Source organism: Mustela lutreola, chromosome 3, assembly GCF_030435805.1.
Source record: "Mustela lutreola isolate mMusLut2 chromosome 3, mMusLut2.pri, whole genome shotgun sequence".
Taxonomy (NCBI): domain Eukaryota; kingdom Metazoa; phylum Chordata; class Mammalia; order Carnivora; family Mustelidae; genus Mustela; species Mustela lutreola.
Window position 1 is genome coordinate 129243773 of NC_081292.1, and position 26779 is coordinate 129270551.

The 26779-nt window shown below is 44.2% G+C and overlaps 1 protein-coding gene across 1 annotated transcript in view; it reads left to right on the plus strand.

Moving 5' to 3' along the window:
• The window catches only part of KIF5C (kinesin family member 5C), a 156577-nt gene that overhangs the window by 40534 nt on the left and 89264 nt on the right, over positions 1–26779 (plus strand). The window contains exons 2-4 of the mRNA XM_059166812.1: positions 12346–12436; positions 19905–19978; positions 26632–26736. Of these exons, the coding sequence (XP_059022795.1) occupies positions 12346–12436; positions 19905–19978; positions 26632–26736 (270 nt within the window). The remainder of the gene's footprint in view (positions 1–12345; positions 12437–19904; positions 19979–26631; positions 26737–26779) is intronic.

A 26779-nucleotide genomic window follows, 5' to 3' on the forward strand; every position in this document is an offset into this window, starting at 1 on the left:
ATGGTGCTGGTGCACTCTCATCCAATGGGGGTGGCACTTTGGAGACTGATGGTGACATTGCTATGCTGAACTTGATGACCCTTGCTGGTTTGCACTCACGTAATTATTCTACTCTGTGGAACATTTTTTGTCCTATGTTTTATGAGAGATATTTTGTAATATGTAAAAGCACACCATTGCATTCTGGCTTCTACTGCATCATGTTTTAAACCCAAATGCACGGGATTCTTAGAAAATCTATGTTTGAGAGCTAAAATATGTTCTTGGAGGATCAATGACAAGATGCAATATGGTGTTATGGGTAGAAGGCTTGGCTGGGAACCAGAAATTGTGGATCCTACTCTCAGCTCAAATTGTTGCCTTCTACATGCTCATGAGAAGTGATTCTCCATTCCCAGGAAGGGAAGCTACGTTTCCACCCAGCCTGTTAAATCATGAGGTACAAATAGGGTCCAGACCACCAGAGCAAAACTGCAGTCCGATAGATGGGGAAATTAGAATTCTATAAACTTTTTCTGAAGAGTGAAAAAAATTAATAGAATATTAGTTGTATTTGTAGTAAACACGTGCAGTGCCCATTTCTCAGAAGTCTCTGTAATGCACCATACCTAGCCAAGTGAAAGTCTGGGTGGAGGTTTTCTATTTCATGTTTGAACTAAAGGGAAGACACCTTGCCTGATCCACTGTGTGCCTTCCATGCCGGAGACGCCACTGTGAGTCTCAGCCTAAGTGACAGAGGTTGGCAGCACGGCAGTTTGACTGGACCGCACAGGGCTGTGCTGGGGAGCTGCCCCCGGGACCATGCGCCCCAGAAAGAGGGCTCAGAGTTTTCTGAGTGCTCTTCCACCTGGCAAAATGAGTCCTACATTCTACCTTCCGTGGAATGGCTTAACACCCTCTTTCTAGTGAGGAAAGTTTGATTTTTTTTTTTTCAGACTTGACTTGGCAGAAAACCAGAGCTGCTGAAAAAAACTATAGCAGCAATTTTTACTCATTTCTCCTAAGTATATAAAACATTGGGCTCATGCCAGTTTAAAGTTTACCTTCTCTTGTGCTGTATGTGGTCAAGACTGGAGCTGTTCTTAGGAGAAAATCTGAGAACATTATCATAGCACGTTAGAGCCGGAAAGATCCGGTACTTCACTTTACAGAGAGAAGGAGGCCCAGAAAAATAGGCAAATTGTTTAAGGTCATGAAGTATGCGAGGGGCGAGGTGCCAGACTAGAACAAGTTCCCCTGACTCAATCTACTAATCCCTGTATCGTGGCAAACTAGGATGTAGAGCAGTTAAATGCAGAAGACTGGGCCGGGGGGCGGGGAGAGGTCATTTTATTTTAACACGAGATGCAAATCACATATAAATAATTATTTTTGCAACGCAGATTCCGTTAATTTCTTGAACAGAGGTAACACCTCTGTCTTCATTTTGCCTGCTAGCCAGCAATAATTCTGAATTTCTTCATTATCACTTGGGCAGTTCGCTTTCCCAGAGTGTTTTTTTTCATGGCTGTCTGCAGTCCTGACAGTGCTTGTGTGTCCACGCAGCAGGACTTTTGGCAGAAAAGAAAGAATTTTAGCCTGGTTTCCTGCAGGAAGAAGGTTTACAAGATTCATTCTCATGTGTTGCCTTTGTTCATTCTTGAGGCGTGGTTGGCATCACCTTGGCAACTCAGTAGAAGCCGGTCATTGCTCCGTCGGGTTCGTTACAGCCTCTCCTGGGAGCAGCCTTGGCTTTGGCCGGAACTGGCACCAGCTGCCTTCCTTGGGGCACAGAGCCAGTGTGGGGAGGGGGAGGGAAGTGTCTGGGGCTGGTGCTGGCTTAGTGCTTCTATCCCCAGTAAGAGTCATCCCAGCAGAGATGGGGCATGCAGCAGGGCAGGGAGGAGAACGTGGAGGTCTTCATTATGAAGCTACCTCCAAACGCTGGCAGATCCAAGAACATGGGACAAGATGTAACAGTGTTGGGAAAAAAACGGATGGTCACTGCCAGGTATGGGTCATTGCCAGTGGAGTTTTTTTCTGCTCTGGGAATTTGCAGCCCACCCTCAGAAAAATGGGGGTAGGTGGTGGGGTAAAGAGGAGTAAAGGGATACAGAAAGAGACAGACCGTGTGCCTCCACGATGGCTCAGATCTTGCAGGTGGGAGATGAGATTGGTCAGCAGCAAGTAAAGTTCGGACACACTGGAGAAATACAGCGAGTTCTGTTCCCTGCCCCTCCCATGCTCCTGCATGGTTTCATGGTGTCTTGGCACCCTCCCCTCCTTGGTGTTCCTCTGGCGGGCTTTCAGCAGCAGCAGACTTTTACTGAGCACCTACCTGGTACCGTTATGTACAAGGCTCTGCTAGGCCAGGACTTCATGAACTTGCAGTGCTCCTTTGTGTGAATCAAAACCTGGTAAGCCTCTGGGCAGATGTGGCCCCATGGGCCCAGGACTTGGCAAGTGACCAGCACCCTTTTATAGAGAAAAAGGCACTCTTTTTTCCTATATCAGTTGTGAATTTTTAACGAGGATTTCAATTTCCATTCACCCCCTTGTCTGGATATCAACCAAATGCAGTGGCTCCATATTTGACAGTGACTCGACAAATCCAGAATCTCTTAGGGACTACTGAATGAAAGAGGAAAATGTCTAGGGTTTTGTCTTCTTTTGGTCTTCCCAGAAGCAGGCCCCGAAACAAGGATTCAAATGCAAGGGAGGTGAATCCAAGAAACACTGGAGGAGAGTGGAGGAACGAGGCAGGAAGGACAGGAAACCAACCTAGCTTGTGTCCTCATGCAGGTTACCACTGTGGGCAGCAGGGGTCCAGCCCAACGGGAAGGAACCAGTTTGGAATGCATGCCTCAAAGAGTCCCCTCCACTTCCACCTCTGGGCAAGAGAGCTTGAGTATTTAATCCCCACTCTGATCAGTCATTGGGTGAGGCTGCTGGGTTGGTCCTGGGTTGGTCCTGGGATGTCTGTCCTTCTGGCCTGCATCAAGTGACAGAGAGAGCTCTCCAGCTAGAGAAGCCCTCGGGCAAAAAGACGCATGCAGGTGCTGGAGGTCAGACCAGCTGCGTGGAAATGGTGAAGATTAAGAAGGAATCTGCTTCATCTTTATAGTTGGTGTTATCACAAAGGTTCTGGAAGGCTCCAAAGCTGTAATAGCAGAGCTAGTGAGTCAAGGAGTACCTGCACAAGGCATAGCTCCTCACCTTTCCTAAATGGGATTCATGGCTGCACATTACAATTTTATATATTTTTAGAGTACAGAGGGTAATCTTAGAACAGTGAATTTTGCCAGGACCCTCAGAATATAAAGGCCTCATGGAGCTGAGCTTATGAGTTGCAGACCTAGGACCTGAAGATGCCTGAAGTATGTGGTAGGGGCATCAGGATGCCAGGTCTCTGAGCTGGTACATTGTGAGTGATTGTCACTTATTAGTATCCTTTCCTTTAAGGGGTCACTGCTCTCTTGAGTTTGGTGCAATGTAAGTGCCTGGTATGAATTGGTCTAAACTTTTTATTACAGAATAACACTGACCATGACTTAAGCATCTTCTAGAATATCAGACACTATCATGGATCCACTTTTTAGCCTGAATATACTTAGTTTTCACAATCCTGAATTGTGGACCCTATTAGCTCTGTTTTCCAGATGAGGAAACTGAGCCTCAGAGAAATGGGAGTTATACCCATGTTTATGTGAATTCATTTACACCATATATTGGTATGCTGTCTTCCTGGACTATGCTCAGTATTAGCTACTGAAGTGAGGAGCACAGAGACCCTATCATAAATCCCTTTTCCTTCTAGTGCACTCTTCTCTTTCTTAAAGCACATGAGTCTGTATGATTTATAGTTTCTGTGAGAGGATTCTCTCATTCTGGACCACTTTGTAAATGTTAAGACAACAGTACAACAGTGTCTTATAATGCCTAGAAACAACTCTGTGCCCATAATAAAAGTTGAAATAAATTTTATGGTGTTAAGTGTCAATTTTAAAAGCTCCTGAGGGGCGCCTGGGTGGCTCAGTCGGTTAAGTGCTCAATTCTTTATTTCAGCTCAGGTCATGATCACAGAATCACAGGCTTGTAAGATCCATACCCGCTTTAGGTTTTGCACTGGACAGGGAGCTTGCTTAAAATTCTCCCTCTTCCTTCCTTCCCTCCCATTCTCTCTTTCTCAAAACAAACAAACAAAGCCAAACCTCTCCTTAAATCAACATCACAAAGAAATGCCTTGTCCTGGGGCACCTGGGTGGCTCAGTGGGTTAAAGCCTCTGCCTTAGCCTCACTTCAGCTCTCTGCTCAGCAGGGAGCTTGCTTCCTCCTCTCTCTCTGCTTCCCTCTGTGCTTTCCTGTCTGCCTACTTGTGATCTCTATCAAATAAATAAGTAAATAAAATCTTAAAAAAAAAATGCCATGTCCTATGTGCTAGGATGGTTATAATAAAGAGGACAGACAACAAGGATGTGGAGAAAACCTCATACACTGCTGGTGGGAATGCAAGGTGGTGCAGCTGCTTTGGAAAACAGTTTGTAAGTTCTTAAAAAAGTTAACTTCTATAGAGTTACTATGTGACCCAGAAATTCCACTCCTGGGTATATGAAATGAAAGGAGAAATGAAGACATATGTCCACATGAAAACTTGTAGATGAATGTTCATAGCAGCATTCATAATTGCCAAAAAGTGGAAATAACCCAAATGTTCATCCTGATACATAAAATGTGGTTAATCTCTGCAGTGGAGGATTATTCAGTCGTGAAAGTGAAATCTACAATATGGATGAACCTTAGAAACATACTAAGTGAAAGAAAATGTTAGTCACAAGAGCTACATATTATATGCTTCTATTTATATGAAATGTCTAAAATAGGCATATTTATATGTACATATTTATATGTATTTATATATATATACATATATATGTAGCATATATAAAAAAGCTACATGTTATATGCTTCTACTTATAAGAAATGTCTCTTACAGACCTCCCTCTTGGGAGGTTGGGGATTGACTGCTAAGAAGTACAGAGTTTCTTTTGGGGTGATGAATATGTTTTTGAAATTAGATAGCGGTAATGGTTCTCCAATCTTGTAAAGATTTCAGCAACAACAGAATGTACCCTTTTATTAAAGGGGTGAATTTTATGGTATGTGAATTATATTTCAATAAATAACACAAAACAAAACTTGTTTTGGCACAATATTTGTGTTGATAAAAAAATGAGTATCAACATTAACCTGAGGACTTCCTGCTTTTTAATTAATGTTTTGGAAACATTCTTTCCTGTTGTTACCAAAGCCCTTCAGAGTCTGTGAGTTTATTTAATTTCTTCTTGTGCAAACTAATACAACGTTTTAGTGATGTCTAAACCTTGGACACCTTTGGTTCCTTCAAGTTAGGACAAATCCACTCAACTTTTAGGATGGAAGCACACCTGTCTTTCTCTTTTCTCTCTGAGATAAGAGAAAAGGGATTTAGACAATGAACACAGCTCCCAAAATGAAACCAAGCTGTAATGTTGTTGTAGGCAGGTCTCGGGCCTCGGTTTGTCTTGTCCTGGAGGATGGTGCCAGGCCTAATGCTTCAGGGAGGCAGATTTAAATCCGTATAAGGACACAAAGTACCAGCACATGGAGCCAGTTGGGGTTGAGCCGTTCATCGTCGCCAGTGAGAGCTCGTGGAGGCGGGAGTCGCGCGTTGAGAGGAGGCTGGAGGGGCTGACTGTAGGGTCCATATTAACTCTGAGAGGCCATAATGCTCGTTCCCCTGCTGTGCTGCTCCGGTAGTCATAGCAATGACACTTTGTTCAGTGACCTAATCAACTGTGTATTTGGAAATAATTTAGAACTGATTGGGAGGAAAGCAGGAAAAACAAAGCTCCAGGGGCTCGTGCTTGTTGTTTCCTGGATGTTCAGAGAGAGCAACTTGATGCTAAACCCAGAACTTTTAGAACACTAGATAGGGAGTCTGGAGGTCTGGATTTGGGGCACAGACCTGCTACCTACCTAACAGGCTGGGCGGCTTTCTGCAAGCCATCTACCTCTCCTGATGTCAAGTTCTTTTATTTGTAAAACACCATGTTGGGTTGGGCTGACCTTGAAGGCCCGAAAAATTCTGGATTTTTTTCTCCATAACTTACAACTTTTCTTTTTTAAATTTTTAAAATTTTATTTATTTATTTGACAGACAGAGATCACAAGTAGGCAAAGAAGCAGGCACAGAGAGAGGAGGAAGCAGGCTCCCTGCTGAGCAGAGAGCCCGAGGTGGGGCTCGATCCCAGAACCCTGGAATCATGACCTGAGCTGAAGACAGAGCCTTTAACCCACTAAGCCACCCAGGTGCCCCAACTTACAACTTTTCATAGCAATCTCACACCTACCTTTTCCTAGGCTTTGCTTGTCCTTTTCCTGTTTTGTCGTTGTCGTTTCCTGGAACGTATGATCCATTTAATTATGACTGAAAACCATATCCAGTGCTGCTTGGTGGCTTGCATCTCTGTGGGCATCACCACGCCCCTCACCACTGTGCCCCAGGAAGGATGTTGGTGGAAGGGGTCTCGCCTCCTTTCCAAGAGCAGCACAAAAGCCCCAAATTCCACAGAAGGCTTATTAGATAGAGAGGAGAGGGGTTCAGTCCTTCTTAGCCGCTGCTTTCCTCATGGCTGCAGGACGTTGCCCAGCTCTTCTCTCTCCCTCTTGGCACAATTGTGTGCCTTTTCTTGACATACTTGAGGGTGCGCTTGTCCTCAGAGACCTTGAGCAGCCGCATGGCACTCCTTTCCTATTGGATGAAGCCGCACACCTCTCGAATCGCATGAATTTTGTGTGCTTGGTGAGGCGCCCGTGGCTGGCCTTGACTTTTCACATTCTTGGTCACTCTGTGGCCTTGTTGAGACCCACAGCCACAGGGTAGCACAGAGCCACGGCTGCCGCTCCTTACTGGCTCCTGTGGCGGAAGGCTCTTGCCTGTTTTTTAATTTCTTTTGTTCCTAGGAATGCTTGGCCAGGTGCATCCCCACCATGTTTCTTGCCAGTCTTGCCCTTTCCTTGAAGGAAGAACACTTGAAATCAGAGACTTAAAATTATTTCCCCCAAGGGCCTCAGTTTTCTGGTTTGTGGCATGGGAATAGTAACATCTACCTCATGGAGGTACTGTGAAAATGAAGTGAGATAAAACAGAACAGATAGGGGCGCCTGGGTGGCTCAGTGGGTTAAGCCTCTGCCTTCGGCTCAGGTCATGATCTCAGGGTCCTGGGATCGAGCTCCACATAGGGCTCTCTGCCAGGCAGGGAGCCTGCTTCCTGCGCACCCCCCCCCCCCCCCCCCCCGTCTCTGCCTGCCTCTCTGCCTACTTGTGATCTCTGACTGTTAAATAAATAAATAAAATCTTTAAAAACAAAACAAGACAGAACAGATAAGGGTTTGGGTCGTCATGTTTGGTGATGGTGCAGATAGTGGCCGGTGCAGGTACACAGCACTGAGAAGGTGGCCAGGAGAGGCTGAAAGAATTTGTCTTCTCTTGTATTTTCAGAAAGGAAGTCGCATGAAGCCAGTCCCCTGGCACAGAGACTTAATGATTGCTCTCAGGAATCTATTCCTCTTCACAATACCCCTCAGTGTCTAAAGATAATTCCACAGAGTGAGTTTAAATCTTGCTCTGGAAATTTAAGGGTTCCCCCCCTTTCTTTTCCTTCTTCCCTCAACCTTCCTTCCTTCCTTCCTTCCTTCCTTCCTTCTTTTCTTTTCTTTCTTAGTAACAATAGAAAAATCATTCAAATCATTGGGAATCTTTGGTCCCAACCCTTGGTTGGTCTTAGAGATGATTATTAGATTACTTCTTCATGACCTCTTCTTGGGTAATTAATTTCAGTTTTCTTAACATCCCTCCTGGTGCTCATCTTCTAAAGGCTGAAGTGGGTCTTTTGCTTTCCTCCCTCTCCCAGAGTAATATTCCTTCCAGGCTGGAGAACGGTTGTTGGGTAAGGGGTCAAGTGAATTAAGAGGCAGGCCATTTGGTTCATGGATACTTTGCTCTCAACAACTTGATAAGAAGTGGTTTGATTTTTTTTTTTTAATTTTAACTATAAAAATGTAAGAACCATCTGCTGTTATTTTTTGCCCGTGATCCCGGTTAAAGTTATTTAGTTAGACTGCTCCTTTGCAATTAGCTGCTGTCTGTGGAGGCTTTTGTGGCAAAGCTAGATTATTTCATTTCTAGTTGTAATGTACATGCAGGGTGTGTGTTCCATTCAGATTCCTTTCATAAATTGCGGCAGGTTTGCTTATATGCAGTGAGCTCTTGGGATGTATATGGCTTCCGTGGTAGCTACTTAAATGCTTTCATTGTAGTAGCTCATTTGACTGGTTGAGAATAGGTCACACACTAATTGCTATGAAGCAAACTGAATAGGCTAATGTGATAGAGAGTGATGCCAGGGGGTGGGGCTGCTTTATGTGAGGAGCTCGGAAGTCCTCAAAGGAGGAGGAAGTGGAGTGGACATCTACAGGGTGATCAAGAGACAACCAAACGAAGATTTCGGGTGAGCCAGTGAAAACCCTCGGTGAGAGAGTTTGAAAGGGAAGGAAATGAAGAGCAAAGGCCCTGAGCCGGGGGATCCACTGACGAATGAGCCAAGGGATAAAGAAGTCCAGTGGGCTACACTGTAGTAGGTGGCAGAGAATGCAGGAGGTGCGGGTGAAGAGGGTCTCGTGTAACAGAAGCCATTGGAGGCTTTTAAGGGAGGATTTGACACCATCGGATTTATAGCTCTGGAAAGCTCACTCTGGCTGCTAGGTGGAAGTTGGATTGTTAGAAGCTAGAATGGTGTCAAGGAGACCAGTGAGGGGACTATCACTGCTGTCCAGATGAGAAACCATGGCGGCATGGGCTGAGGTTGTGATCCATTTGGGATATATTTGGGATATGGAATCTATGGGACACACTTGATGATTTTGGTCTCTTACTCAGACATGATTCATTTTTTGTCAGTTAAGCTTTCGATGGCTAATGGAATCTAGGTGGAAATTTCCAGGGGCTGATTGAATATGTGAATCTGGAGCATGGATGAGATTTGAAGCCTGAAATGTTCATTTAAATTATATGAAGGTCAAGAATGTAGACAGAGAGGAGGCTGAGGTGTCTGAGTCTGGGACACGTTGTCGTTTAGAAGTCAGAAAGAGACACCAGCAAAGGACTCTGGCAGAGAGTAGCCAGAGAGATGGCAGAACCACGTGCTGACGAGGTGCCTGGAAAGGAAAGTGTCTCCAGGAGTAATCGGAGCCCTCACCATTAAGTTCCGACTGTTAGCACTTAGCACCCGTATTAAAACGTTAATTGAAAGATGTATTCCGTAGCTGCACTTTCAGTGACAGCCTGAGCAGCACCCAAGGCTTGTCCACAGAAACCGTCAGCCACAGTGGGGTCAGATACAGGGAGACTCTCTTCTCCTGGGGGCCAGGAGAGAGGGGGTTTCCTGAAGTCTTTTTTAGGGTTTGTGAGATTTTCGTACCATTACCAAAGCAGCAAAGAGTCATTTGTTGTTCTTGCTTTGTTAAATGGCCGTTTTATATATAGCTTGAATGACTAGACTACAAATCAGTTCTTAAAAAATCTGTAACTAAATTTTAATTCTCAATTTTAATTTCAGGAGTCTAAGGTTCACTTAAAAGCCTATATAGCCAACTCAGTGTATGAAAAGACAAAAATACTTACGTTTTTAACTTCTTTATATTCCAGTCCTGATGAGAAAAGCCTCAAAACAAATCATTTTCTAAATTTTCTCTTTTCTCGAAGGCAGTTTCTGTTTGGGAGTTAACTTCAGTTTATGGAAAATTGTTGTAGTGTGGTTGTCACTTGATAAATGATATTATTTAAATGAGTAATGGAGATTTCTTGCTTTCGGTCTCTCTTCAAGTGAATATATAATGTACTCCATCTAACAATTTAGATAGAAGGGCAAAGTTGGGGGGGGGTCTTCTGTTTTTTGTACAATTTGCTACAAATAATAGGCCATTTTTCTGCTGTAGTAAGTGCATGTTCTCCAAAACCCAAATCATGATTGTTCTGGAAACAAAATGGTTTATTTTGGTGATTCTTATCAAGTTTGGAGAAATAATGGGTTTGTTTGAAATTAAGCAAAGCTACATTTTCTTTCAAGAAGTTTCAATGGATGACAAATACTTACACAAACTCTGTACATGTTTATTCTGACCGTTTACTGACATTTAGTTAATTTTATGAATAGATAAGGCTAATAGGAATGTAGTGGGCTGATAGTTGGCAATGGATAGGGGTAAGAAACATTCTCTTGGTTATTCAATCAAATACTTGGTTCACGAATGGAATGAGACTTGCTGGGAACAAAATTTTGGAAAATAACCCCTTTCCATAATTTATTTTTTATTTTTTTAATTAAAAAAAATTTTTTTTTAAAGATTTTATTTATTTATTTGACAGAGAGAGATCACAAGTAGACAGAGAGGCAGGAAGAGAGAGAGAGAGGGAAGCAGGCTCCCTGCTGAGCAAAGAGCCCGATGCAGGACTCGATCCCAGGACCCCAAGATCATGACCCGAGCCGAAGGCAGCGGCTTAACCCACTGAGCCATCCAGACGCCCCATCCCTTTCCATAATTTTAACAAGATGTCTGATTCTGCTGCTTTTTATAGAAATAAAATCTTGGGGCACCTGGGTGGCTCAATCAATTAAGTACCCAACTCTTGATTCTGGCTCAGATCTTGATCTTGGGGTTGTGAGTTCAAGCCCCATGTTGGGCATGGAGGCTACTTGAAGAAGTTTTTTTATGGTACCTCAAAATTCTCCATTTCTTCTAAGACCAAACTGGAAGTAGCTCATTTATCTGGCTGGCCCAATCCCATTTTCAAAGACTAAAAGCTCAAACAACGCCTGAAGCATAGGACCTTCCCTATGTGCAGCACCATGGTCATGAATGAGGAAAACGCCAAGCCAGTCTGATCGCTGCATACCTCTGTATGAAGATTATAGGATGTAACAAGCCTTGTCTTTGGGTTTGAGGCATTGGCAGGACTGTCCTAAGGTAGAGTTTCCTGGTGTCCAAGCCACATGTAGGATGTACAGGGTCAGTCAGGGTGAAGGAGACTCTGGGCTCTCCTCTTTCCTGCCCTTCTCCTGCCAGCCCCTCTAACCACTTGGGAGAAATGGGAGAAATGAAGATAAAGGGCTGCGTGGGTGGATCAGGCTGTGGGAGGGGGTGGTGGTGGTGGTGGTGGGAAGAAGGCACTGCTGAGAAGGGTGGCTCTCCCTGGGAAGCGGCTGTGTCTGTCTCAGCTACCACTTTCCATGGTCCTCAGAACTGTACCTGGCATATAAACACCCAATAATTCCTTGGTGAAGGTTGAGTGGTTGGGGGTGAGGGCTCACATAGACCAGGACAGAGCTGCTTCCGTTCCCTTCTGACCATTACTGCCTTGAACGGCACATAGCCCAGTATCAGACCAAACCCCAAGATCTTACACCTGGGGAAGTCACTTGATTTATTGTGCAGAAGGGCCCTCTGTGACTTGGAGGCCTCCACTGAGTTAAGGCATCACTTATACATATCAAGCAAACACTGGAATTCTTTGGGATACAAAGCAATATCTTCCTATTAAGAGCAGCTTCTTAAATTTGATCATGTTGTCTTCCCATTGAATAAAATCCAAGCACATTCTCTTGGCTAACCGTGCCCTATATTAAGTGGCTCCTGATTTCCTTTCTCACCTCTTTTTGTGCCACCCTCTGGTTCCTTGAGCACTCCAGACCCCTTCCTACCTGCTCAGACCTCTGCTCGGTCTGCTCTGTTCTCCCATGGCTCTTCACTTGCCTCTGTCTTTCTGCGATCCTTTAAAGATCCACCGAATTGGCATTCCCTCAAAGAGGCCTGCTTTGCTCTCTCTGTCATCCCCTCTGTCCCATTATTTTGTACCTAGGCATTTTGTATTTCCCCGGGTGTTTGCCTTCTTGTTTATTAGCTTTCTGCCACACTTGATTGAAGGCTTTATAGGCTGCGCTGTTTTCTGATTGGGTTAGCCTCTAGTCTAGTCCCTGGTTCAGAAGAAGCTCTCACAAAATGAATGAATGAATGAAGCCTCAGCCCACTTTTCATCAGAATGTGTTTTAAGTAAAAAAAAGAACAAAACAAACCTTTTTTTTCTTTCTCAGATTCTCAATATGCAAAACACATATGCCCATTGTCCGTGTGGATTTGCAATGTAATAATTCCCTAGCCTTAGTACGGAAAGGGTTTGTGATTTAGTGCCTGTGGTCTAATTACTATTAGTGCTTTTTATTCCTTATCTTCTAATGTGTTTTCTCTGCCCTTTCCTTTCGTCTTTTTTAGCAAGGGAAGCCATATGTCTTCGATAGAGTGCTACCTCCCAGCACGACCCAAGAGCAGGTTTACAATGCGTGTGCAAAGCAAATTGTCAAAGGTAAGTGCTATTTCTTTATTTCCTCCCCAGCCTTTCAGAATAATTGAAAACATTAAGTGATATTTGCAGCCTACGACTCAAAGTCCCTTGACTATAAGCAGAGGCCTGCTAATTGGAACCACTGAATTGTAGCCCGAGCTCTGACTCTGATTTGCTAGGATGTCAAGCAAATTCTCGCACCTCTCTATACTTCCTTGCCAAGGAAATTTCTTTATTTCTTTTGTCACCTTTTTGGCAGAGTTATTCTGCCACCTAGAAGCTTAAAAGCTATGGTCACACTATTTCTGTAATGGTTTTAAAATACTGCCGTAGGTATAAGACCTCCTTTTTACTTTGAAGGAGACAAAAATATATGTATTCCAGTTGTCTGTTTTTGGCTGATTCATTTTGGGCATCTGTCTCTTCAGGGAGAAGCCTTACACGTGGAAAATTCTCGGGCATCAAGGAATTTTCTACAGCATCATAAAATCACCTTACTTTGTTGGTTATCGAGCTCTTCTTGCTACTCAGCAATTTCTTAAACATACTTCTGTCTAACCCACTTTCCACCTTTCCACCCAGATACCAACATTTGTTCCTCCAGATAGATAGCCTGAAGCCTAAAATCATCTCAGAGATCAGCCCTTTTCTCTGGGACTGGCCTTGGCCCTGAAGGTTCTGCGTCAAAATAACAGCAGGAAGATGAAGCAATTTACACATTGCTCTACCTTGCCCTTTCAAATCAGGGGCAGGCTGGAGCTTGCCTTGGGGGAGCTCGCCATCTGGACAGAGCTGAGGGGCATCGCTTGCTTCATTGTTTTTCATCTTCATATCTTAACCTTCAACTCTGAATGCTACGGCCCCTGTGCTTTCAAATGTCCTGATGTTTCCACCTTTGTAGGTAGCTGTAGATTTAAAGAGCAAAAAAGCAAAAACAGAATTCAAAAAGCACCTTGTCATGCAAGACGTGCTTGTTTTTGGAAGCTGCCTAACCTAAGTATTTGAAATCCCTGAAAGCCAACCCTGGGTGCATCTGTTCGATTAGTTCTGACCCTGGGCACCTGCATGGGAGACAGCACGTAATGTTCCTCACTGAGGTGTACGGTTATTCATGTTCCTGTTGCAGACATCAATTGATTTTGAAGGTCTTCACAGGAAGATGATACAGAAAACAGAAGAGAAAAACATGCCCGAATTTGGGCTCTTCTTGAATTAATACTGTGGGCCTATATTTGGTGGTAATATTTGTCTTCTCTCTACTTCTCTTCTCTTGGATCTCTTCCTGTCTAAAAATGTTTTCTCTCTCTTTGGAGTGCGTTGTTCTAGTTTGCTGCTAGTCAACCCTCCTTCCTCTCCATTAGCAGACTCTTCCTTATTTTTATTAAAGTAAGATTAATCACATGTGAGCCATAATTTCCTTCTTTTTCTCTCCCCTTCCATTATCAGAACCAAATAGTATTTACCACGTGCTGTGCCAAGCATGAGGTCCATTTCAACACATCTCTAAGTTGATGTTGTAATTAGAGATGGATGCACTCCCTTTTTCAAAAATCCCATGATGAACAAACAATCATAACCTTTCAGTCTTCATTATTAGAGAAGTTGGGTCTCTTTCAGTATTTGGGTTTTTCTGTAGTATGAAATGTCAGAAATAGGCAATCCTTGGAAAGTTCTTGTGAAGATGTGACCTAACTGGGTCACTTGAGGCCCAATATATGGTGAGCCACAAAGAAAACCACTTAGGGTAACATTAGGCTCTGACATGATATGATAAACAGATAGTTTTCAGACGCTATAAATGTAATGTGAGCATACTCATTTTGTAACAATAAAGAGTTCTTTCTTCTTCCTTGAAAGGAAACTAATGGGGGGTGATGAAGGCCTAATTTAACTTTTTTTAATATCCACTGAGGCTAGCATGAGGGGAAGTGGCCATGTTATGTATGCATCAGCAAGGTAAAACACATAAGTATAAGAAAAAACTCCTTAGAATAGTTAATAGGTACAGCTGAGGTTTCTTTCTTTCTTTCTTTCTTTTTTTTAAGATTTTATTTATTTGTTTATTTGACAGAGATAGAGAGACACAGTGAGAGAGGGAACACAAGCAGGAAGAGCAGGAGAGGGAGAAGCAGGCTTCCTGCTGAGCAGGGAGCCCGACGCAGGGGCTTGATCCCAGGACCCCGGGACCGAGACCTGAGCCAAAGGCAGACACTTAACCCACTGAGCCATCCAGGCAGCCCACAACTGAGGTTTCTTTTGCCATGACAAGCCCTATTTAAATCAGGAAAGGAAGGTGGCACTGTAGGGGTCTCTTTTTCTAGAGGCCAGAAATTCAATCAGATAACATCTGAAGGCTACCGCAGCCCCCACGATTCATGGTAATGTAGTGGACTGGCGAGCGTTTCTTTCAAGGCTCTCTGAACCCTTAACGTTTTTGAGATCAGGAAGACTCCTTTTAACTGGATAGCTTTTTTCTCTCTTGGCTTTTTCATTCCCTTCAACTTCACTGGGTTTTTCAAAACATATTTCAAACATTTGATTGTAGAATTCTGGTACCTCCCACATTCCCATCTTTGTCTGGTGTGTGTTTTTCTAAAATGTTGTCTGAAAGAGTATGTAGAATTCTTCATTTCTTCCAGAAAAGCTTATAGGATTTGTGACTCTCAGCATGGTAAATAGGAAGGTTTCTGTGGACGCGCTAGGAATTAAAAACCATGGTTACTGCTTGCTATTGTTGAAGTACGAGGAACTATTTCCCACTCTACAGAAGTCACTCTGGGCATTTGCCTTTCAAATTAACTTGATGTGGACTGTACAGGGCTAGAGAAGGTGGTTCCTTGTTTTCTAGATCTGATTTCTTTAGGCTTCGTTTGTTTGATTGTTTCTTTTACCCATTCCTTTTTGCAGAGATAGTATTTACCATGTAGAGTAAGCACTGCTAGGGATTAGAGTTACAAAGGTATATAAGACTGTCTGCAGGGGTGCCTGGGTGGCTCAGTGGGTTAAAGCCTCTGTCTTAGGCTCAGGTCATGATCCCAGGGTCCTGGGAGGGAGCACTGAATCAGGTTCTCTGCTCAGCAGGGAGCCTGCTTCCCTTCCTCTATCTCTCTGCCTGCCTTATTGCCTGCTTGTGATCTCTGTCTGTCAAATAAATAAATAAAATCTAAAAAAAAAAAAAAAAAAAAAGACTGTCTGCAGAAAGCATCATGAATAGGGAAAGAGACGGAGGCACCCATAGTTCTTGTACCTGTGGGGAATACATGCTTTAAACTGGCTGTGTGCAGAATGCTGTGGAACCACAGAAGGAAGTCATGGGGGACTGATTTTGGTGAATGGGGATGAGGTTTAGAGAATTAAGGAAGGCTTCTTGGAAGGGTTGGGTCCTGTAGACTCTAGAATATGTCTACATTCTGTATAAGCACAAGGAACAGCAAAATCATAAGACACAGATTATATGGCTTGTTTGGGCAACTTAGAGTGTTACAAGGTACTGGGGGGCCAGAACTTAAAAAGATAGGCTAGATCAGAGTTTGGTGGAGATGGATGGGTTTTATCCTCCAGGCAATGTGGATTCACTGACAAGTTTCAGGCTCAGGATACTATAAATATGTTTTATTATATTATATGTGACTCTTAAGAAGAAGTATATCTATTTGGGTAGCATTATCTGTCAGGCACCATCTATGTACTTTACGTATGTTATCATATTTTAAGTCTCAACAATTTTATGAGGTATGGGCATTATTGGTTCCATTGTACTAAAGAGGCATTTGAACTTAGATGACTTGCCCAGGTCAGTTAGGGGTTGGTGAGGCTGGAATTTGAGCCTGAGTTTTGCCGGTCTTCCTTGAATTTTTCTACACTCTTCTTCTCCCACTTTTCTGGAGAGCTCATAATGAGCATTTAGTAACAATTTATGAGTTGTTACTTTTCTATCAGGCCACATGGACTATTAACCAAGCATTGCAAAAGGACAGGGATAGGAATGGCCACGGGAAAAGGGGAGAGGAGAGAGAGGGAGAGATTGTGGCAGGTGGCCTTCGGGGGGCCCTGCCTGTCTCCCAACAGTGAGATGCATGTCCATTCTGAAGATGCCCTTCCCTTCAGACTGGCTGGCCCACCATTCTGGTTTGCCACTAGTGTTCAGCAGGGCTGCCTTTGTTGGACAGCCAGAGACTTAGGGCTCCAAGGCAGGGATGACTTGTCTGTCACTATTGCCACTGACAGGCCACCGTTTCATTTGGGGAGTTGGTATGAGGCCATGCCTTCTCAGGAACTTGTATGATTACATCCTCAAATTCTTACCCAAGAGTACAAGTAACTCTTCTGCTCTAGGAAGATCTGGACTCAGAACTAGCAAAATCTAGGGTGGAAAACTGGCTTCTGAAGTCTATAGCAAGAGGCGAGAAGTATTTTCAAGTTTCGCCCCCCTCTCTGGAGGTGAGAAGGCTCTTCCCACCTGCTGCAGAACCTCTCTTTGGGTTTGCTTGGCTGCCGGATAGATGTGTGCTGTGTTTGTGGGTGCCACTAGCTTTGTGGTGTGAGCTGAGGTCATATCACGCCAGAGCCCATCACAAAGCAAGGTTCTGTCTGGCTGGTTCCTGGCTCTGCGGCTGGTGCTCAGAAACCGTCATTCTGCTACGGGAGAGGCTCTGAAACAAATGCTTTCCTTGGGCCCAGGAACTGTCATTCAGTGTGATGAAAGTGCCTTTTTGTGGGCTGTTTCCATCAGGGTTGGGTGGGGGTGCTGGGTGGCTCATCGGCTCATCGTGCCGCTCTTCCATCCTGCCTTCCTGGGCGTGTGCTCCGGCCTCCTCCACCTCAGCGGTCCAACCCAAATGCACAGTGTGCTCTCACTTTCCCTCCTGCCTCTCCTCTCCCCTGATAATCAGACATAGACCGGGTAAACACACTGGCCCTACAGCCTGGAGTTTGGAAGAAAATTGAGAACATTGGATTCAAAGAGCTTTTTCTATCTTTTTTTTAAAATAACCATTTAAGTCACAGTTGAGTTGAAAGAAGGCATCGGCTCTGTTCAACCTTGAGCACTAGAGATAGGTTCTGCAACAATGAATTAATTGCAACATGACTGTAAATAGTACTTTAAAGACTAAGCAGCATTTGTTCTGATGGAGTTTTATGTACTCTCTTTTCCTTTAAAAAAAAATAATAATAGTTGCACTCCGTGTTGAAATAGCAGCAACAAACAGTCAAGGATTCTCCAAGTAGCGCCTCCTGTGTTCCTTGGCTCCCTGCCCTAAGACAAGTAGTGCTCTCCCTGAGCTCTTGTTTTCCCGTGTGTGTCCCAGGCCTCACCCTGCAGGAGTCCTGGGAGCAGCAGCTAACTAGGAGTTAGTAGGATTGTGCATTCTGCCCAGGGAAGTTGGGTTTAGAGGTGTGGACCCCGTCCAGGGGTGCCTAATTTAGGTGCACCGGCCACACTGCTTGGTGGCATTAGAGGAAACGTGCCAGGTTTTCTCTTGTCCGTGGGGCTCTGACTCTGAGCTGGCTTTTCTTTAGGGCGTGGCACGTTGCTCAGCGCCCCCTTCTGTGTGCATGTGCACTTGCAGGGTCGCCGGCGGCCTCTGAGGGGGAGCAGAGGGAGCTGGACCCTTGGCCGTGGCCTCCTTACCCCTGATCTAATAATGCCTGGGCTGGTATGTCCCAGAGTGCCTCCTACACCGGGAGGTGTAGGTGTTTAGGGGGAGATGTTTGATTTCTGATAAACAGAAGCTTTAGTGCTGTGATTGTGGCTAGCATTCCAACTGCCCAGAGCTGTTTATATCACGAATATAGAATTTTAAAGGTACACCCGCAGGATGGGAGCCTCTTTCTTTGTGTCCCTCAAAGCATGTTGCATTCATGGCTATTTAGAGGCTCTCCACTCTGAATCTGTTCTCTGAGCAAGTTGGCATTTCTGTGAAAACTGAAGCTTGAACCCCCAACCCTTACATTGTGGTCTTCAAGTTTTTGCTTCTGTTCCCAAGGAAACCATTACCAGAAGTTTGATATGTGTGAACATTCTCTCTCTCCCTCCTCTCTCTCAATATAGCTTGACACAAACTCTGGAGGGCTGCTAAGATTTAAAAAAAAAAAAAAAATTCTGCTGCTGAATTTCTCTCTCTCTCTCTCTCTCTCTCTCTCTCTTTTTTAGCTTCCTTAAGGAAAATCCCACTTTCTTTTCTGACCCCAGTGCACACTCCAGTAACCTCAGATCAATAACATGTAAATTGAAAAAATTTTTAGAAAAGCTAACAAAACAACACAAATTAGCTGGCATTATGAAATTTGGAGAGATCAAAACCACCAACCAACCAGCCTAATCAGGACCTGAACTAGCTGGAGCTGGTGGCCTGGCCTGATGAGGGAAGGAGCCAGGGGCCCTGAAGAGAACACCTCAGTAGGGGGTTCCTCAGAGAGGTGGTGAAGGGAATTGCCACTTTTTTTTCTGCCTCTTCATTAACATATTCTGTAAGAATGTGAGTACATTTCTTATCGCCCCCACTGCCCTTTCAGGAATGAGATTTCGTTCCCTTATGTACAGCTGTTGGGTCAGGGATATTAATCATGTACTATTTACCTTTCGGTGATTTGATGCAGATGAAGGAGGACTGAGGGAAACGAGTGCTAAATATATTTTAATCACCTCAGCTGCTTTGAAGGAATTCCCACAGATAAGCTCCAGTGCGGAGCAGCGTCTGTCCGCATGCTTCCCCTTGTCCCTGTGTGAAATGGAAGCCGGCCTGCCGAGTGGGGGGCTTTGCACAGTGTGCTCATTGTGTAATTAAAAGAAATTCCCCATGCTGATGGGCCTCGGCCATCCTGCCAGCACCATCACTGAAAAAACAGAGGCCTTAACTTTGAGGGCCCCGGCGTTTCCGGGCCGATCGGATTGTCCCCGTGTGGCTGGGTTTACAGAGCGGGGCCCTGTCCTTCTCCCCAGCTCTGGACTAGCTCCGTTCTCAAGGGGCTCCGGGCCGCCTTCCTGAAAAACCTCCCCCAGGAGCTCGCCTGCGCCGGCATTTCACCTGACCCAAATCAGATCTTTGGGAAAGAAATTCTATTCTATACCTCACTCCAGAGAGTCAGGACACTGATAATGTTTTTCTTCCTCCAACTGATCTCAGGAGATCAATTTAGAGAAGAAAACTTGAGTATCTTTCTGCTGAAAAGGAAGTGTACTACTGTTCGATATCTGTCTTAATATTGATGTTACTGGCAGAGAGTGTCTATGTCTTTCTTTTTTTTTTGCCTCTTCATTAATATATTCTGTAGGAATGTGACTACATTTCTTATTTGGGGAACAGTGGAGGCCTTCATTTCTGCTTTTATCTCACAATTCTACTTAAAATGCAAATGTAGTTGAAATATATCATTTGTGTGAAAAATGAGATGGGCCATTTGGAATATGTAATTTTAAAATATGGAACCAACACAAGCATACGATCAAAGTAATGAGTTAATTTTAATTTCTTTTTCTTGCCTGCAGATGTCCTTGAAGGTTACAATGGGACGATTTTTGCCTATGGACAGACCTCATCAGGAAAGACGCACACCATGGAGGTACGATTGCAGCCTGCTGGGAAGCATCCTCGCGGGTGGCTCAGTAGCTCTGTACGGCCAACCACAGTCGGGTGCCTGCAGCCCCCTGACTGTGAAGCGAGAGACGGTAAAGGGACCGGTCATGTCTGACCAATTCATTTTGGCATTGTGGAGTTTCAAAATAATGATAATAAAATCCCAGGAGTTCAGAATTTCAAAGAAAATCCTTTGTTGGTGGCGCTCTCAAAATGGTAATAGTACATTCTTTTAAAATAGTCATCAGTAAGCTAAACAGTGGTGTGAGTATCCTTATGGACTGCAGCCCTAATCTCACTGAGAAAGTCTGCTGTGAGAATCATTTATGCTAAGAAGGGCCACTCTAGGGAAGTGAATTTCCTCAGAGGAAATAAAAAACCGTAGGACAGAGATGCAAAGAAGTTGGCTTATGGACCAAATTCAGCCCAGAGACATATTTTTATTCTGCCTGCACACCTTGTGTTTTTATATTTTAAAAAAATTATTATTATTATATGTATTTTTTAATTGCAGGCAGTGCTTAAAATGGGATGATTTCACACAATTTTAAGCTTCCAAATTTGGCTGAAAATTCTAAAGATCCTACAACTAAGCAAAATTTCAGCATCCTATAAAGCGTAGGCATCACTAGCACAGACATCATTGTCTTGTTCACCTGTTTATTCAAGTTTCTAGTGCATGGAACAGTGGCTGTTCCTCTAGGAGGGGTTTGATAAAACACTTGTTAAATTGATAGCCTCGAGGTGACCGTGGCCAACCCTGTGTGTGGGTTGGGCCATCCAGTGTACCCCAGCCCCCTGCATGCACAGTAGGAACTAGCTTGCAGCCTCCTCTGTCATTAGCGTGCACACCTGACCTCTGTGGGGGTGTGAAGGTGTGAGCCCAGCTCAGAGTGTTGGCTGTGGAGCCTGCGGCTGTCTTCCAGGCTGTCTTCCAGACAAGACACAGCTACAGATAAAATTGGCCCCTTTACCTCTTCTTTTCCTGCTTTTCGCCATGGCCTCCTGTAAGCCCTTCAGGGCCGGATACTCTTCTCTAGGCTGGGCCCACCTGACAGGTGAGCAGAAGTAGAAGAGTGGTTATTATAAGACACTGTGCAGAGGAAGTTTGGGGAACTCAGCTTACAAGCAGCAGGGTAAGATGAATCCTTGATCCTTCAAGCTTAGGATTTTCATTGACAGTACCCTCCTGGGAATGTTACTGAGAGACGTCTGCTGCAGAATCGGTTTAGCTTATGAATCATTCCTATTGAAGAGGAGATTTCAAAGACACAAGGCTAAAACCCTTGGGGCTCTGATGTTCTGCTCACACTGATTCTAAGTGTGCCTGTGACTCTGGGGGATCTTATTTCTGTTGTGTTGACTCACTTTCAACCATTCGTTGGGGGGAATGGGGTACAGTGGCTCCGAGATCTCACAGATTAAAGGAAGCATGAAATTTGTTTACCACTGCTTCTGGGCGGAGCAGGACCGTTCCCTGACACCTGAGCCTTGGTCACGCTCTTCTCTGCATCTCATGTTCTCATGCAATACCCCTTGGAGATGCAGGCACATCCTCTTGCCTGCCTCTCTTACTGGGCCCCAAATACTTAACCTTCCAGGCACTAGCAAAGTTGCAGTTCTGTATTTCCCAAGTACCAGCAACTCCAGTAGCCGTGACAAAAGCTCCTTCGTAGGCCATAAGGCATGGGGGGGTGGTGTGTGTGCAGGGCATCTCACGACGATCTCACGACGATGTCCGTCAGTCTCTAGGTTTTTGAAACATTACCAAACAATATACAAAATAACAACAGAAAATGCGATAGTTACAATCCCCCAAATCATAGGGACTGTTTATAAGAGTGCCCTTTTGGGGCGCCTGGGTGGCTCAGTGGGTTAAGCCGCTGCCTTCGGCTCAGGTCATGATCTCAGAGTCCTGGGATCGAGTCCCGCATCGGGCTCTCTGCTCAGCAGAGAGCCTGCTTTCCTCTCTCTCTCTCTGCCTGCCTCTCCATCTACTTGTGATTTCTCTCTGTCAAATAAACAAATAAAATCTTTAAAAAAAAAAAAAAAAAAAAAAAAAAAAGAGTGCCCTTTTTAGCTTTGGGATTAATTCATCTTTGGAAAATACAGTTATTTGCTGTATGTCAGAAATTTAAAATGTAAACCATCAAAGGAGAGACCTGTCCCCAGAGTAAAATCATAGTTTGTTGTGTGTGTGTGTGTGTGTGTGTGTGTGTGTATGTATGTTGGGGAGGGGTGAATCCGTGGGTGTAAGGAGATGGCAAAGACAAATGCCAGCTCTTTAAAATGGAAATAGGAGGTGTTTTGTTAAATGAGGGCACTGGGAGCCCTGGGTGTCTCACACAGCATGAGCCTTATGAGGCCTGCAGCATGCTCAGCTGGGGACCTTAGGGGAACTGGCTTCTGTACATGTTACTCTCACAGTAGATTTATTCAGATTTTGTAGTTTTTTTCATCCACATCAGTTTTAAAAGGTTGATTGCAAGGGGCACTTTTCTTTACTATGATTTCTGAAGATCCTAGAAGGAAGGAATGGGTTGGGAGCCCTTTCCTAGACCGCCCCCCTTCCCAACACACACACTTAGTCTGGTTCTTTCTATCCAGTGATTATAGATTGAAGAGATTTTAGAGGAAAAGAGAAGCCCCGAGCTGAAGTTGTAGAGACTGTGGGAGACCGAGAAATCCAGGACCCCGGAATGCAATTAAATTAAAAAAACAAATCAAAACAAAACAAAACATAAAAAACAAAACCCTGCAGGGCTTGCACCATCTGAACGGATTTTATGTATTTGGAATTACACATTGTGATCTTTCAAAGGCTTTTGGAAGGGGATGTCAACTCCCTGAATGGACAGAGCTCTCACATTTTAAAGCTGTTTTTCATTTTAATCCCCTCATTTTTGGTCTGACATCCAATGGTGGTTCCATTACCTTCTATTGAGTAGAACAAACAGAGAAGCCTACGTAAAACTGGAAAGATGAGCTTCTGAAGATGCAGCATTTAAGGTGGATTCTCAGTAAAAATAGGAAACACTGATGCCAGGCTTGGTAGGACACCGGCATGAGCTGGGCCCTGGCGTGTGCCGCCAGTGTTCCAGCGCTGGGTGGGAGGAGGGCTGCTGCGGGTGCCGACTGTACGGAGAAGAGAGGGCTGGACCTTTGTTTGGCCTGTGGTGCTGGGAAGAGCTTCTGTGGGCCTTGGGCTTTGCTTTGTGGCCCTCTTTGGCACAGATTTAGATGGATGGAGACACGCTGTTTTTCCTTCTGCCCGAAGGGACACCTGGAGCCCATGGAATGGTGCAACCCCCCCCACTGCTGAGCTGAGCCTGCCAAGTGATTTTTAATGAGCCTGTCCGAGTGCATTGGTGCTCGTGTGAGCTGACAGGCTGCCTGCTTTCCCATCTTAAGTGTTTCAGGAAACTGTCCTGCTTGGGAGGTTGAGGAGGCACCTGGGGCTAGAACAAAGGGAGTCTTGTTCTGAGGCTGATGGCCTGCATCTGGTTTCTTCTTTCATACATACCCCGAGAAGACCACATTCAGAAGTGGGAGAAGTTTTTGAAGAGGATTATGTAGGATACAAGTATAAAAATGTTCTTTTTGTTTTCTGAGAGAAAAGAGGATGATGAAGTGGGACGTTCCTTTGCTACCCAAATCCATCCCAATCCTTCAGCCAACTGAAATTGCCCTGGCTCTCTGGAAGGGAGCCTTGGTTAGTATTCTTCAGTTCCTGGGCCATTGCTGTCCTCTCAGGACCCCTGCTGCATTGCCTTTGCCCATCCTCATCTTCCTCTTCTCTCAAGATTTGTCGTCTCTCAACAAAGCCATCCCATACCACCCCACCTGGAAAGGACTCTCCTGTGCTCTGAATTTCCACAGCTCTCTGCTTTTTTACCACCTTTCATTGCCTAAGGTGACGACTGCGTATGTATAGATGCGTATTTTATTTGCAAGAAGGAGCGAAGACCTTTATGAAACACCTGACTATCTCATACATACATAACACACACATCAACACTCCCCCCAACACCACTCACCCCCACATACTACATACATCACACACATCCACTCCGTACACCACGTATACCACACACACACACACACACACACACACACACTGTCTTGACAGGCTCAGTTTACTGAACATAAAGGCTCAGTTGTCACCACTCTTGGGTTTATGAGCTAGATCAGGCATCCCAGCCTGGAAACTTGTGGTAGATTTGAGTAGTACTTCTATGACTTCTATGACTAGATTCTAGTAGTACTTCTGTGGGAATGGGAGGTATCCTTATGCCTTCTCCAAATACACATGTGCTGCCCTTTCATGTGATTTTTGGGTGTGGGCTTCAGGGAAACAACACAGGGCGTGTCCCAGACTCATTCCTGGTTCTGCCTTGGTTCTTACCCTGACAAAAACAAACAAAGGGATGCCAGTATTTGTATAAGCTAGGAATCAATTGAAAGATAAATCTTTTGGAAGGGAAAGCATCTAGGGAAACAGATTTGAGTCATTTATAAATGACTTTTGGGTTATCTCTCATCTTTCTTTGTCTCTGGACCATTGAGTAGAAGCTAAAGGATTATGATGGATTATTGAAGGGTTCTGTGGGGAACATGCGGGCCACTCCTCAGATCTCCAAGCTGGATTGGCCCAGTGGTATCGCAACATTTGACTAGACAGAGATCTGTGTTTTCACAGTCCATGTCATTTCTGTCAGCAATTTACACAGTCCTGAGCCTGTGGGGCCCAATATTTTATGTTTACAATGGCCTATGAGAAGTAAGCTTACCAACATTTGAGAGACTCTGAGTCTCAGTCATTGAGGGCTGTTTTCCTGAGATGTCTAGTCATGGCCTAGGATAGAAATGTATTTTCAGACTCTTCAGGTCAAACAAACCTTGACGACTGCTTAATGAGAACCTGATTTGAGCTGAATAATATAATGCTAATATTTATCATTTCTAACCCTCTATTTATACTGCTTAATTTAACTTCTACAATAATTCGATGCAGGAGACACCGTACTTAGCGTCATAAGCAATGGGAAGAAATATATATGCACTGGCCATCTTGCCTTCAGGGGCTGTACCATCAAAAAGCCATATAAACACATCACAGGATTTAGGATCCTTAGCATGCGAGGGCATTCCCAGGTGAAAGAGCTTTGCCAGGGCCCAGATATATCTAAATTCAGCTTTTCTCTTGCTTTCAAAAGAGTGGAAGGTGGATCAGGTGTGCAAAGGAGGATTCAGAACCAGAAAGTGCTTAGCACCCAAGTCCACATGATTTCTTGCTTTTGGTAATTCAGATTGTTGGCTTCAGAGTCAACCTGTCAGAGAGGCACTATGTGGTGAACCCCCAGAGGACACAGAAGATCTCACTGAGGAAAACAAAGCAGATCTTCCAGGTGTGGGGCAGATTTTAGAACAAGGGTGTGAGTCATAGTGTTGGTAAAGTTTGCTGAGAGAAGAGTAAATGGGTTTTGTACTTTTCTTTCAGTTCCATTTTTCCTAGAGTTTAGAACTTTCTGAAGATCCTAGAGTTTTAGAACTTTCTGAAGACTCTTCTTGCCAATGATTACTTTAGGCCTGCAGACTTCATGTTTGTGCATTGATGTGTAGTTTAACAGGGAACAGGACAGAACTTGGAGCATGGGAGTGAGGAAGGGTCTCTGGAAGTCCTTGCTGAGGCTGCTGTTTAAATACTTCTAGAGCTCTTGTTTGGGAATTGCTTTCAGATATCATGGCATATTTTTTTGAAAATCTTCAGAAGCAGCAAATCTGGATCTTTAAAAATGGATTTAGTGATAGAACTCAAATCACAGAAAAATTCATCTATCCCTTCATCCCTTAGATGAAATATCCCTCAAATCCCTTAGGGTTGGAGGATGGTTGCTGGCTGCATGGGGCAGGGAGGGCTGGGCCTCTTTGGTAGAAAAAAGGGGGATAAAAGAATAAGAGAACATCTTACAAGTGAATTTAAATATTAGAAATTTAAAAAGAAACCAGCTAAAAAATTTTTGTAACATTTTGGGCTGGGAATTACAGATTTTTAAGAAATTGATAAAATGGCTTTTCTTGATTGGTTTGTGAGGTGATACTGAAGGTATTCCTAGAATAATTATTGTTAAATTTTTGAGCAGTGATGACTATCAGTCTATCAATGTCTATCAGCTCTCAAGTTGGCTTTATTAAGGCAAATTAATTTGGACTTATACATTTGGATCAGTTTGTAAAAATTTCAAAACAAAACCCACATTTAATATGTGATAGTCCCCATATAATCCCAGACCTCCTCCTGTCTTCCTTCCCTCCTTCTTACCACACTCTCACTACATACAATGATTTGCTGCCCTGAGTGGCAGCTGGAAAAAATATTTTCAAGACCTAGAACCTGACAGAACAAGCTCCCTTCTACTGGGTGAAAACACGGTGAGTTATTTTCATGAACTTTTGGGCTGTTGGCACGTCAGGGGGACCTCCAAGGATCTGACTCTGTGTGTGTGTGTGTGTGTGTGTGTGTGTGTGTGTGTGCTCCCTCTTCCATGGAGTTCTGTTATGAAACCCAGCTTGGTTCCTTCTCTCTTCCACATGTTTCCTGGCACTCTAGCTGCCTGTGCTTGTTTTTTTCCTCACTAGGGGAAGCTACATGACCCTCAACTCATGGGGATCATCCCAAGGATTGCACATGACATCTTTGACCACATCTATTCCATGGATGAAAACCTGGAGTTTCACATCAAGGTAAGTGCTGTTGATTAAAGAGAAAAACTGGGCCCCAAATCAC